This window comes from Neltuma alba, unplaced genomic scaffold (genome assembly GCF_004799145.2).
Source record: "Neltuma alba isolate B1F8T4 unplaced genomic scaffold, ASM479914v2 tig00001434_pilon, whole genome shotgun sequence".
Lineage (NCBI taxonomy): Eukaryota > Viridiplantae > Streptophyta > Magnoliopsida > Fabales > Fabaceae > Neltuma > Neltuma alba.
The window spans coordinates 17859-32073 of NW_021632467.1; the positions used below are offsets into that span (position 1 = coordinate 17859).

At 32.5% G+C, this 14215-nt stretch overlaps 2 protein-coding genes across 2 annotated transcripts; one reads left to right on the top strand and one right to left on the bottom strand.

The window, feature by feature from the left end:
* Positions 1 to 217: 217 nt before the first annotated feature.
* LOC114757162 (histone-lysine N-methyltransferase SUVR4-like) lies at positions 218 to 4581 on the bottom strand. The gene is made up of 8 exons (XM_028946168.1): positions 4387 to 4581; positions 3647 to 4115; positions 2190 to 2845; positions 1611 to 1876; positions 1196 to 1262; positions 987 to 1037; positions 380 to 473; positions 218 to 246 (listed from the first exon to the last, which is right to left on the bottom strand). Exons 1-8 carry the CDS (start codon positions 4579 to 4581, stop codon positions 218 to 220), a joined length of 1827 nt encoding a protein of 608 aa, XP_028802001.1.
* A 7115-nt stretch (positions 4582 to 11696) lies between these two features.
* LOC114757179 (peptidyl-prolyl cis-trans isomerase E-like) lies at positions 11697 to 14215 on the top strand. The gene is given in 3 exon segments (XM_028946185.1): positions 11697 to 12088; positions 13683 to 13845; positions 13847 to 14215. Coding segments are annotated over 3 exon segments (519 nt in total). The 5' UTR covers positions 11697 to 11784; the 3' UTR covers positions 13899 to 14215.

A 14215-nucleotide genomic window follows, 5' to 3' on the forward strand; every position in this document is an offset into this window, starting at 1 on the left:
CAAAAATTTGGTTGTTAATAGAGCATCGTGTGATCCATACAGTCAATCCCACCTAATGAGATAATGCATGTTGTTATGGTAACAATATGAAAGGATGAGTAGGAAATAGGCGAATAGTGTGAGTACCCCAAGGACGTTGTTTGGTTACAGAAATTGCAATGGTTGAAGGAGGGATGGCCTCCCCAAGCTTTTCATTGGTTTAGACTTTCCTCTCACCTCATGCTCGTTTTACTAATTTTCGCTTCCCTAAAAATTCCACCATAGTTATGAGCAAACCATCTTATTGTTAATCAAAACATTCTTATCTCTTCACTACCAAGCCACGAATTGAGATTGTTAAAAAGCATACCCCTCACGGACTCAAGAGTATTTAACTGACCTTTCCACTTCTTGTTGCGGCAGAATGAGCTCCCACAGCAACATTGGAATGCTTTGATAGGGTGATCATGATCATCAAAGTCAATACCATAATCCTGCAGATAATTTCACACACTTCTAATTATTTATTTATGAGAGAAACTGGATGACCTCAGAAAATTGTAATAAAGTGACATGCATGCGGTAATTTAACTTTATTCTGGAGACGAGAAAACCATATTTCCTAACCAAGGTGCAAATAAAAAATCTCTATTAGTCAAAAAATTGAGAGAAAGTGTAAAAGTAAAGCAAATATAATGTCATATACTCCCTCCGTCCCTTTTTGTAAGAAAGAATCTTTCTCATAGAGGTGTCCCTAAATATAAAAAACAAATCATTTTTATCTGAAATTTTAAACTACTATTTCTACTTTTACCTTCATTAAATATATGTTATTTGTTATCTTTCTGCACATTTATTATCTCTCATGTACTCTTTTTACAAACAAGGATATAATTGAAAAAATACATATATTTCTTACATATTTAATGTTTTTAACTAAATTTAACTAACATTTTGAAGCGCGTGAAGGACGGAGGGAGTATTAATTAAGGCTCAAGCCTACCTACCCACGTCAACTCCTCATAAGCTCGCACTTTCCTGTTAGTGAAGAAGGCAAGCTGCAGATAACAACAGAAAATCAACTCTCAACACTTCCAAAAGATAATTTCATGCCTCCCGACACCAATTTTTGTAAATTAAACTGTTATGAATCTCCCCTCATAGGCACATACATAAGAAAGGTAAGATGTAAATATAACATCAATTAAATGCGTACATGATAATAATGGCGATCAGGAGTCTCCACTTCAACGGGAATGTCAATCAGATTTGCATCTGAGCATCTGAAAGTGAAAGCACACATCGTTTTAGAAAATTCAGATGAAAATAAAAAGAGAAGAGGGGGATCACACAAAATAAAGCTACATTAGTTAGCGGACCTCAACAGATCAAAAGCAACAACACACATCCAAATGGCAAGATTTTGTGGATCACCAAAGAAATTCAGAAACACTTCGCAATCCTTGCCAATTTCACCAAATATATTGAGCTCAAAGAAGAAAAAATACGCAAGTTGTAATACCATGAAATTCACCAATGTAGCCGTATGGTTTGGCAAATAAGCTATTCCATCTAGAAATTTAAGAAATATCATTGTTTTCCAAATGTAAGCCTTTAGACATAAACATTACCTATGATTGATAAATCTGGCAACATTTCCATTATATGTTGCATCTAGACACAGTGCCTCCTCATCTTCTAACACTCCTTCTGAGCCCCAGTCTGCATCAAGGGTTACAGGATATGTATGTCTCTCATTGCCATTTTTGTGCACAATTCTTTCATACAACTCCATGTTGGTTAATATTTCACCGACATATTCACAAACAAAGGATCCCCTAGGCAAATCTTCCAGTGTTCTAAGGCCCCAGCCCTTTCGTTCACCAGTAAAGAACACCTGAGAATTTCAGAACAACAATGTAGCCATATAAACTAAAATAAATACCGTAGGCATAAGAACCCAGGCTAGTATTAAAATACATGTAATAATGCAATTTTGAAAGAATTTCTTTTAACAAAAATTTTCGTGCTTATCGCTAGATGACAAAATTCACAGTGGGCCTTCGTGGTGAACCACAATGCTAAAATTACTGTTGTCATATTTCCCTATACTTGCCACCATGGTATATTTTTTTAATAACAAACTGAAGCAACCCAGGAAAACAAAATTGCCATTAAAAGCACCGTAAAAAAAATTAAGTGCAGCTTGCCTGTAATTTGCATCTTAAACCTCGTTGCACTATACGATTTCCACATTGCATGTCACATCCGCATTTCCTCCAACATTCCTTAATGAACCTCCTGATCAGATGCCCCTTGCATTGCTCAGGCATATATTCATTCTTGGACCTCTCTAGTGGGCACTCCTGACAGTACACCAGGTGATGAGCTTGAGGTTCCTTTTTCATTGACAAGCAAGATGTTAGAAATTCGTCTTTCAACAAGCCCTCCAGTGTGTAGGCAAACTCTCCACCAGTCTCTTGAGCACATGCACAAGGTAATGATTGAGAAAGACAGTCTCCTAAACAATCTGAGCAGCAACCTTCATCCGCAATACGAGCCAGTGAAATATTTACATTAGCACTCTGATATATTAGATTGTGTGGTATGTAATTAAACTTTGGCAGTTCCCCACTACCATACTCATCTATCAATGATATCTTCACCTTTTCTGAGCCTTTTGTTATGTCACTAAGAAACTGACATAGCTTCCTCTCATCCTGAGCAACAGCTTGTTGTGGGCCATTTGTTAATATGTTTGCATGGTTAAGCTCAGGATGTGAACGCTTTTGTTTCACATTTACTTCTCCCGATGATGAAGAGGCAATGTCAATATTAGCCTTGCTGCTTCTGGGGTTGTTATTATCTGCAGAATCAACAATGACACTGTTCAGATCCAGATACAGAGAAGACACCAACTTCACAGGATGATTTCTAGTCAAAACCTCAGACAGACCAGGGAGAAATCAGCCAAAAATTATATTATTTTAGTGATATGGACTATGGAGGAAGAAATTCATTAAGAAGATGCTAATATTTTCTTAATGAAAGAAAGCCTACATCTGCAGCATGATAAAACTTCGGAGGCCAGTACGTTTTTCTAAGAAACATGACCTACAAGGGCAAAGGAGGCCATGAATGAATTTGCTCAAGTTAAATTGCACAAATTATTTTCCTGGAAGATTAATCCAGAATTGTTCTGGATATGAATATCTGTCCTGAAGACGCAGTTCAATTCTGAAAAACAGTCTTACTGACCAATAAAATAGTAAATGACATAGATGATGATGTCGAGGGTGGCTACAAGGGATGAACCTGCACTCCTTTCTGATAGAGTAGCAGAATCTTATAAGATAGATCAGGTAATCACGAGATGGTAAAGTTGGATGTAGCTAACATATATAGGAATGAGATTGTCTTCAACAGCCCATTTCAGCCAGATATTTTCCGTTCCTATAAAAATGGGAAATAAAAATACGAGAAATCTACTGCTTTGAGAATACTTCTTCAGCCTTTCTCCCTTTGATGTAGAGGAAATGTTGAAAGAAAGGAGACAATTGAGGATTAATTCAAATAGAGTCAGATCAAGGTTCAACGGTTTAGGATATGAAAGCATAAGAAAAGAACATAGGCACAAATTTCTGATCAGGAAAACCAGAAAGATTACCTCTAGACCTTGTTGAACTGGATCCAAGATGGAACTTATTTTGTCCAGTTTTTGTCTTCAGTATCTCTTTCCTATAATGTCCATTTGGTACATTTTCTCTTCGTATAGGAGCAGATCTAGGCTTATCAGCAGGTTCTTCCCCACGCCTTTCAGAAGATTCTTTCTTAGAATTTGATTTTCTATCTGTAGTGGCCATGCCAGGCAACTCTGATATCTTTTCTATCTCGTTAATTCTTGTTTTCAGTGATTGAGGACCAATTTTAGGTCTCATATTGCTTGTCAAAGGTTGAGACGATTCAGTGATTTCCAATCCAAAAGTATTTAGAGGCGTTTTATTCTTTTCTGCAGATGGTATTTGTCTTGAGTTGTCCGTGGTTAACAAGAGCATATCATCTTCATCTGCCAATGATTGAGTTTGTCTTTCCCCAGCATGATGACTGACGAGAGCTATTCTCTTACCTCCCGCTTCCTATTTTAAAACAAGGGAATAAGGTATAAACTACAAAGTATACATATAAAAGTGTAGTTAAAGGAAAGAATTTAGTCAATGCAGATTTTTTTTTTTTTAATGCAATCAAGAGATAGTCAACAGATTATAACTTTCAGAGCGTCAATTCTTACTTGCTCAACAGATATAATATAAAACATGTGATGAGAATGTGCAAATAGAATATTTAGAAACAGAATAAACAAGTTGACATTTAAATGTACAACAAACAAAAGAAGTGTACAAGAGTTACCTTATCTTCCTTAAGCTCAAAGTATGCATCTACAAGTGTCCGATAATTATCTTCTTCAATATATTCCCATTTCTTATCATACAATCTTAGCAGCTTTTGCAACACTGGTTTCACTTCATCACAAGAAATTCCTAAATCCTTCATAGCGCTGAAGGCCTTGGCAACTCTTGAATTGGGGTTTGCATCGGGAGCCATGAGAGTTTCAATAATTTTTCCCCCTTACTAAGATAAGTGGCATTTTATTAAATCTCCATATCAACTTAAAGTTCAGATGCCCTAATTATTAATTCTTTTCCTGCATAAATTCAGAAAAATTCAACAAATAAGAAAGGTTTGATCCATTTCTTTTACTTTTGAAAAAGAAAAGACCATTGAAGAAAAAAGTGGAAGCAATAGCAAATATTATAGACACTCTGAAAAGGCCATGAAAATCATGAGACGCAGAAATTCCAACAACGAACTTTTAACAAGTCCGAAAGAGAGCAAAACATGAAAGATATGGAATTGCTGATCACTGCAAGACGCTAGATGGCAATTGGCATCATCCTCAATAAAATTTTAAAAGAATTTCAGGATGTCGTTCACAGTGTCACACTTTCTGCCTAAGATCAATGCATAACAATGAAACCAAGAGAAATTACCAAGAGAAATTGATAAAAAATTAATAAAAAGTTGGATATCGTGGAAGGGAACTGTGCATCTAAATTGGTAGTTAAACGCTGCTCAAGTCAAGAGGCAAAGGGGTAAATCATATTCACTGCAGCTCTTTGTCATATTTGGGGCTGTTAGAATTGATATCATTACATAATTGCAACGTCTGATTTAAGGCAAATGAGGACAAAGAAGAAAAATGAGCAAAAGTGAAGCAAAAATGGACAAAAATCAATAGATGATACTTTCTCTGCATATCAGATCCATGAGAGATGAGTAACTACAGCAAACATAGCTGGTAAGCAGTATATTATACGAGAAGAGATATTAACCCAATAAATGTGATGCAAGGAAAAAAATGGCAGATCTGGATTTCATTTATTTTCAAACGTAATATTTTGCAATTATGTCAATACAATATAAGGAAACAAAGCTTAAGTTAAAAGGAAGACCAATGAATCTCAATTATAAGCCCACCTAGTTTCTAAACAACAGAAATTGCACTTCTAACACAGCTAACAGACTTGGGCTCTCAAGGGAACGCTGTACATTTTACAAATAAACTTCTAATTCAAAAATCATAAACAAACTTGTGCTTACAACACATCTTTCTGCTCCATATCAAACAAAAACTGGAAAGGTTTAGGCAGTGCTTTCCTGATCATTTTTAATTCGAGATAATATATATATGTATATATATAAAGCATCATAGATGAACGTATTGTAAAAAACATGGTCTCGTATGGGTTTGGCAAAAAGATGCAGACAACCGACCATTAATAAATCAAAGAACCGTGTTTCAATGAAAAATAGTGAAAAAAAATGAATGAAATCTGACTGAAAACAAGGTGATGCCTAATAATCAACAAAACGAAGTTTTCATTTCTTGGTATATATAGCATAGAGAAAGAAATTTGAACAAGCAGTTTTAACAAAATATATATAGCCAACTGAAGTACTCAAATCACTATATCAGGTGCTTAAATCATAAGCATTCCAATTATTAAGATAAATTCTCCATTTTCATCCTGGATCAAATCCCTTTACTTTTTCTCTTTGGTTGGAAGCTAATATAAACATATTCAGTTATCATTATATCAGCAAAGGAACTGCATTTCCAACTGGGAAAATAGAGGTGAAGATTTCTTAGTATAAACACCAAAATTAAAGATTCCTTATTCACCAAGCAAACTAAAAGGCACCCAGTCTTATGGATCTTGGGAAATAGTTTTGTGAAAAATAGACTTCCTTTTGCTTCTGAGAGAAAGAGGTATAGCAACTTTAACTCTAAACCGAGGAAAGGTTGGTGCTGTAATGATCTATTGCAGTAAGCTCTCTAGAAAACAAGCTGAGAAGATGCATTTTTCATGCTTAATAAGCCAATACATAGTTACATACAGCAAATTTGTATCCTAATATGCTACACTCACCAAAAATCAAATTAACTTCAATAGTTTTATGCTTCTCCGTCTTCGACAACGACAACAAAAGCACTGTCACTCGAAAGAGCCACATGTAACAGTCAATACTACATTCTTTGCTTGGGTACCACTGAAAAAAAATGAAAGCCCTGAAATGATTAAAATGTTTTCCCATGACCCAATGGTGAAGCAAAAGATATTAAAATGAAAAGACCAAAGAAAGAAAGAGGTTTACATACGATCATACAAAGTCACCCGACAAAAACGAGAACCAGAAATGCGATTAAGTTGTTTCTTTATGGAGGAGAAGCTTTCAAAGAAGGTAGCAGTTATCTGAAAGATTCGAACAAGAGCAATGGAGGACTGGTAAGACGAGGTATATATGAAATATTAGAAATATAAACCCTTCCTGGAACTTCGGGGGAAGTTAATAATCAAGTAATTTTTCTGGTGAGAAATTAAGAATTTATGACTTCAATGGAGCCAGCAAGAGAAGCGCGATCATGCATGCATGTTTGGCAGCCAATAAAATCTCATCGGAGAAGGAACGGTACAAAGAAAGTTCAGTGTGTGAACTTTGGGGAGTGCCTGCGGGAATCTGCAGGTGAGGAAGCCGAACGTCGCCAAGGGGAGTGTTTGATATGGTAAGGCGTGAATACGGGATATGGGCCCAGTGATTTTGCTTTACCGTGCAACGCAAACAAACAGGCTATTTTTTGGGTAATTAAGAGAAAATCACTGTATTCAAAGAAAACACTCTTATGATTTTTAATATAAAACCTATTTAATTAATTTGATTAGATTAAAAAAGTTAGATAAGTTAGTTAATTATAAAAAATGTAACACATTTTTCTTAAAATACTATAATCATCTTTTTTAATACCCCTTCTTACTCTTCTACTTAATTATGGTTGAATAAGTATTCATAGGAGTAATTTAGAGAAAACTGATAAATATGATAAATGGGTCTTATATTTAGAATAAAAACCAACTTAATAATTAGGTCTTATATTAAGGACCGGAGGAGTATATTTTAAAAATAATTATCTAAATTAAATTTAACACTAACTTTTTTCCATTTATTCGAGGGGGGAAAAAGGGAGGATTTCAATAAATGCCCTTGGTAGGTAATTAATATCAGTCAACTCTCAAAACATTTTAAAATTTTAGTCAACTTGTTGAACCAAAATGAAATTAAAATTTAAGGATAAAAATACAATAATACCCCTCCTTTTTATTTTTTTTAAAGACAAATATTAATTGAACTCCGACCTCTTATTTAAAATACGGTAACCAAGGAGGGTTTGAATCCATAACTCCTAAGTACACTAAAAATATTGTGGCCACCAGGCCAACTAATCAACTTAATTATATAGTGCAAAGAAATATATATATATGTGTGTGTGTGTAACAAAATAAGTGTAAGTGTCCAAATGCAATGACAAGTGAAATTTAACGATTTACAAGTAGAATTTAGAAATTTTTAAAAACAATTCAGTGATTTGCAATAAATATAAAAGAGTTCATAACTCCAAAATGTGTGTTTAGATGTGGATGAGAAAGTAAAAATCCCAGATTTATAACAAAAATTTAATGATTTACAATTTAAATTCATTGATTCACAAAAAACATAAGGAAACTATAACGTCAAATGCAAATGTTTAAATGTATATAAATAAGTAAAATTCAGTAATTTATAACAAAAATTTGATAATTTACAACTTAAATTTAGTGACTTACAAGAAACATGAACACTTGTTATTTGAGGTTATGAATTCTCTTATATACTTTGTAATATTTATGTTTCTTGTAAGTCACTGAATTTGGGTTATAAATAGCTAAATTTTACTTATTCTTTCATAATTAAACACTTATATATGTGGTTGTGAATTCTTTTATGTTACTTATGAGTGCCAAATTTGGGTTATAAATCGCTGAATTTTTTTTATAAATATTTGAATTTCACTTATTTATTCACACCTAAACACTTATATTTGGGGTTGTGAATTTCTTTATATTTCTTGTAAATTGTTAAATTTTTGTTATAAATTGCTAAATTTCACTTGTTTATTTATATTTGTATTTGTTTTGTTATATATATATATATATATATATATTTCTTTGTTTCACAAGATCAAGTATATTGGTTGGTTGGACTGTTAGATTTTTTTTGCTACACCAAAAGGTCATAAGTTCAAATCCCCTTTGACCAGAGCTCTAGCAATAATTAATATTTGTTTTAAAAAAATAAAAAAGAGGGATATTATTATATTTTTATTCTTAAATTTTAATTTCATTTTAGTCCAAGAGGATTGACTAAAATTTTAAAATTTTTTGAGAGTTAACTAATATTAATTAGTTACCAAGACGTTTATTGAAATTCTCTTGAGAAAAAAAAAGAAAATAGAAGATTTTTTTAGTAAGAAAAACCAACGATTCCATTTTTTTTTTCAAATACTCTTATAAAATTAATGATTAACGATTAGATGTTAGGCATCTGCGTCTAGTCGGAGTTAGATGAAGCAAGATTTACATCCAGGTGGGAGAGATGGGGGAGACGTTCATATTTAGTGTTTAATATTATTTAAGATGAGATTTTAATAAAAAGATATATACACTCTCTCTAGTTTTTATTATAAGGAGGCCATCAATTAATTCATACAGATGAAAAATGACAGTTATATCATAATTTTGTTCTAAATTACAAAAATTTTCAAATATACCCTTACAAAAAAAAAGTCATTAATGATCCTATTAACCTTTTATAATAAGGATCAGAGTTTTCTTCTAGATGATCTCTTATAATGAAGACAATAGGAAGTACTTAAAAAGAAGAAAATCATAGTTAACCTTAAAAAATTAATTTTTTAATCATTTGTAATAAACATTTTCATTTTCATGATAGACTTTTATATTAAAAAAATATCATAAATAATTATTTAACTAGTAATCTAAATGATTTCATTATTTTTTAACAATAAATTTTAAAGCCAAAAACCTCTTGAATGAGATAAATCGTTGACAACCCATATCTCATTTCTTAAAGGAAGTTATAAGTCCTATGCCTCAAAGGCCAAAATGGAAAGTGTGTGAACTTGTGTGGTCGGGATTTAAATTGTTAAAATAAAAAAAAAATCACGTTTTAATTTTTTAGTTCTTTATGTAAGTGATATGTTTTTGTGTTTTGACTGATTTTTTAGGGTTACGATGTATTCAGTACTCTGAACTAGTTTTTCAGATATATCCAATACTCTAAAATATTTTGTGGTGTATTTAATACCCTGAGTATTTTTTAGGTGCATCCAACACCTTAAAAAAAAAATTTTTACCTTAGTATTGATGCATTAAAAAATATTTTTAAATGCTGGACGTATTTAAAAAAATACTTTGAAGTGCTAGATACACTAAAAAATATTTCACAATACAAGATACATTAAAAAAATACTTCAAAGTACTGGATACATTACAAAAAATTTTAAGATGTTGGATGTACCTAAAAACATACTTCAAAGTGCTGGATACACCTTAACCCTATTTTTTATTGAAAAAGTTAGGAAACAACAAAATATTTGATAAGATTTTACTTTTAAAATAAACTTCTAAAAATATACATTAACTTAAAAATGATTTTTGTCATCTTTCAATAATCTTTTTTAATAAAATAAAAAAATTCATAAGATTTTATTTTGAAACAAACTCCTAAAAATATTGACTAATTTAAAAAAAAGATTTATTATTCTTTTTTAATTAACACTTTTTCATTTTTTTTATTTTTAAGGAGACACTATATTTTTTTCTGATAAAAATTTTTACTTTTATGATAAAAATTTTATTAAAAATGTTCTATCTAAATATAATTATTTAATTAGTAGTAACTTTTGTCATTTAATTTGTATGAAAAAAAACTTTTGTCCTTTAATTGAGAGCGAGGACGATAGGAAGTAAATATGTTATTAAAAAACAAAAGATTTTATAGGAATTTAAATTCAGAACAAACTTACAAAAATATTTATTAATTGAGAATATGATTTTTATTATTTCTTAATTATAACTTTTTTAATCATAGAGTTTTAGGAGCTGTTTGGATAAAAACAAAACTATGATTTTAAGAGTATTTTTATGGTATACAAAGTAAATATATGGAGGAGTTTGTCTCATTTTACAGAAAAATATTTAATAAAAGAGTTGATTTCGGTTCCAAATAGGATATCTTAATTTTTTTTAATGTTTATCATTTTTTATCAAATTATTTTTTTTAAAAAAATTATTAATGGATACTTTTAAAATTATTTTTGGTTCCAAAAATCACATCATGATTTGCAAAATTAAATTATTTGACTTTCTAATTTATTGATACTTTTAGTTAAGTAGCTAAGAAGGAGCAAAGAAGATCAAGGGAAAAAACTGGATTGGACGTTTAACTAGAAAACTAGTAAATCGGCTAGTGATTTGAATACTAGATTAAGGCTATGTTTGGGACTACGTTTGCTCAACAATTATGTTTCGACCCACGTTTGTGAAATCTGACTTGTCGCGGCGAAATGGACTTCTGCAAGAAACTAAAAAAAGGTGCTTTTTTCTTGGGTGAGGAGGGCGTTGGGATAATACTTTTGGAAAATTAATTGGGTGTTAAAATTTTTTGCCTACCTAACCCTTATATGAATTTTCTCTCATCTCAGTTTAAAAAAAACGACACACACATTCCATTTAAAACATGCTCTAAAACTAAATGGGAGCCACATCGCAATGTCCTCCGTTAACAATAAATTAAATTTCCTTATTTTTAATAATTATATTTCTATTATTTCTTCTAAAATGGTCACATTATATATATAATTTCCTTTCTAATAATAAATTAAATTTCTTTACTTTTCATAATTTTATTTTCTTTACTTCTTTAAAAATAGTCACATTGTATATATTTAATATTAGATATGTACTATGTAATAAAATTCATATGTTCTTTTAAGTTATTTTACATATAAACTTACTTCTATATTTATCATTCAAACAAGTTTCAATTTCTCAAATGATTTTTTTACAAAACCAATCCAAAATAAATCACATTACACTATCTGACTTTTACTTAATGTAACTTCTGTAAAAATCAAATTGAAAAAAAAAAATTACTTTCACTGCTATCCCAAAACACATCCCAGATAGAAATTGAATTGGAATCAACCCTAATTTGTTCCGGTGAAGTATATTAACCCATAAACTCATCAACGCTTATATGGGCCCAGCCAAACACGCCCAAAGTTCATTACTGGCATAATATCGAGTCATCGTTGTGTTGAAAATTGTTGCAGCTTCTGCAACTAGAGCAATGGCGATGCAAGGTGTGCAGAAGAACACGCTGTACGTGGGAGGGTTAGCGGAGGAGGTGAACGAGTCCATCCTTCACGCTGCCTTCATACCCTTTGGCGACATCAAGGACGTCAAGACGCCCCTTGATCAGGCCACTCAGAAGCACCGATCTTTCGGCTTCGTCACCTTCTTGGAGAGGGAGGACGCCGCCGCCGCCATGGACAACATGGACGGCTCTGAACTTTACGGCCGTGTGCTCACTGTTAACTACGCCCTTCCTGAGCGTATAAAGGGTGGTGAACAGGGTTGGGCTGCGCAGCCAAGTACGTTCTTTTCCTTTTCCTTCATCGTAGTAAACCCTAATCCCTGAATTTTCTGTCTCCCCCTTTTTTATGATTAATTTGCTAATTTTAGTTTAGTAAAAGTTGATAGTTACCTCTCATTGATTTTTGTTGTTTTTGAAATTTTTTTATTTTTTTCCTCCTAGTGTTGTCATTAACTCTATATCTAATGTTAAAATTAGACGATTATGTGCGATCTTGAGTCTTGACTATATGTATATGCAAGATATATGGCTAATGGGGTAAATATGGGGTAGAAATTCATCCATATTCTGAATATTAAGATGATACGCCCTTGGTTTTTTCAGCAGAATTTACAGAGAAAGTTTAATGATTTTCACTAACTTAAAAATCTTAAAAGTATAAAAATTGAATCTGAATAGGTTGTAATGGCAAAATAAATAAGATATGACAGTTGATCCCTTCGTGTTGCTGGGCCAGACTAAAATAACTTCATTGACGCATAGAGAATAGCAGAACTACTAGGTGGAGTCATGTAATATCTGCATAATATAACTCAACTTGAGATCATACTTGTGAATCTTAATCAATTATTCACTATTTTATCAATGACTTGAGTAGAACTTAAGTTTTACGGGCTTTTTGCTGAGGGGAGTTATCGATTTCATGTTTATTGAACTAATTATACAGATATAATTTGATTGGTAAGCTTGATTTTTCCTGTTTAATGATGGGGACAAATTGAATCAACTGTCATATTGTTGACGAGATATGCATTGGACTTAGTCTTGAAGCATGGGGTATGGGTTCGAAAGGGTCCATGTACGAAAGGACAAATTTGCTGGGTAGACATGTACTTACCCTTCTTATATGTTATACTCAACTTTGTACATTGTTTATAAATTCTCTTGGCTCTCAATCACGAAATCTCTATATTTCTGATGCATGAATTGTAAATAATAGCTATGACAGTTAGGAGGGTGTTCCTAGTAATTGACCGCAGGGAAGCCTGAGTATATGAATAAAGTACTGTCACTAGGAGGATTACGTTTTTGAGAATCATTGAGGACTACTATTCAGATTAGCCTCTAGTCTTCTCCCCTCTTTCCCTCTTTATCCTATCTCTCTTCTCCTTCTTTCACCTTTCTTCTACACTGCACCTATCAATTTACTTGCTGAAGCATAGACTCTGTTCTCGTATGTGCCCCCCATATATTCAACCATGCATCTATCCAGTACGCATGTTGCTTTTCCACCTTGCACACCCATTACTTCTATCACTTATAATTCAAGATCCATGTTTCAAAGTTACATTGATAACCAATGTGGCATTTTAATCGTGGTGAAGGATACACTTTTACTATAATCCATGGTAACTTGTGAAAGGTGAGATAATTAGTGAAGTAGAGATATAGAAATTGTGCCATCTTGGAAGTGATATAATTGCTTTTAGGTTATTTTATTAACACGCATAAACACAATTTAGTGAATGGAGATTTTTGGGATTGAAAAGCTAGATAAATTACTCTGATTTTTTGCCTTTTTATGTCAAATATATGTGAGTCTAGGGTCACTTTTGCCCTTTATGATTGATTCTATGTATTTCCGATTTCAGTTTGGGCGGATGCGGATACATGGTTTGAGCGGCAGCAGCAAGAAGAGGAAATGCGTCGTATTGAGGCAGAAAATCGAGCTGCAATGCAAGCTGCAGAAGACATACGTAGAAAACAACTAGCCCAAGAGCGAGAAGGAGAAAGGAAGAGGAAATTGACATCAAGATGATCCTATGGCAAAGGCTGAAGCAGAGGTTCTGAAAGAAAATGGTTCTTAATTAATAACTAAAAAAACCAGTTGATGAGAGAAACCCTGCTTTCTGTCAATTTTCTGCCTCTGCTATAATGTGTGATAACCTTCGTATGTGTGATCACAGCTTTCTATTGATTCAGAAATAGGGTAGGTAGGGTACTGATGAGTCTCACCTTCCATTTCTTATTTATTTGTCTCACACCTGTATCAAGAAAATTCTGAGACAAGTATTTGGCTTCTGCTCAAATGTTTAAATGGTTTATCGCAAAACTGTTACAATACCATAAAATGAATCATGGCCATTTAGATTTAATAGTAGACTCTGCATTGCGCTGATAAATA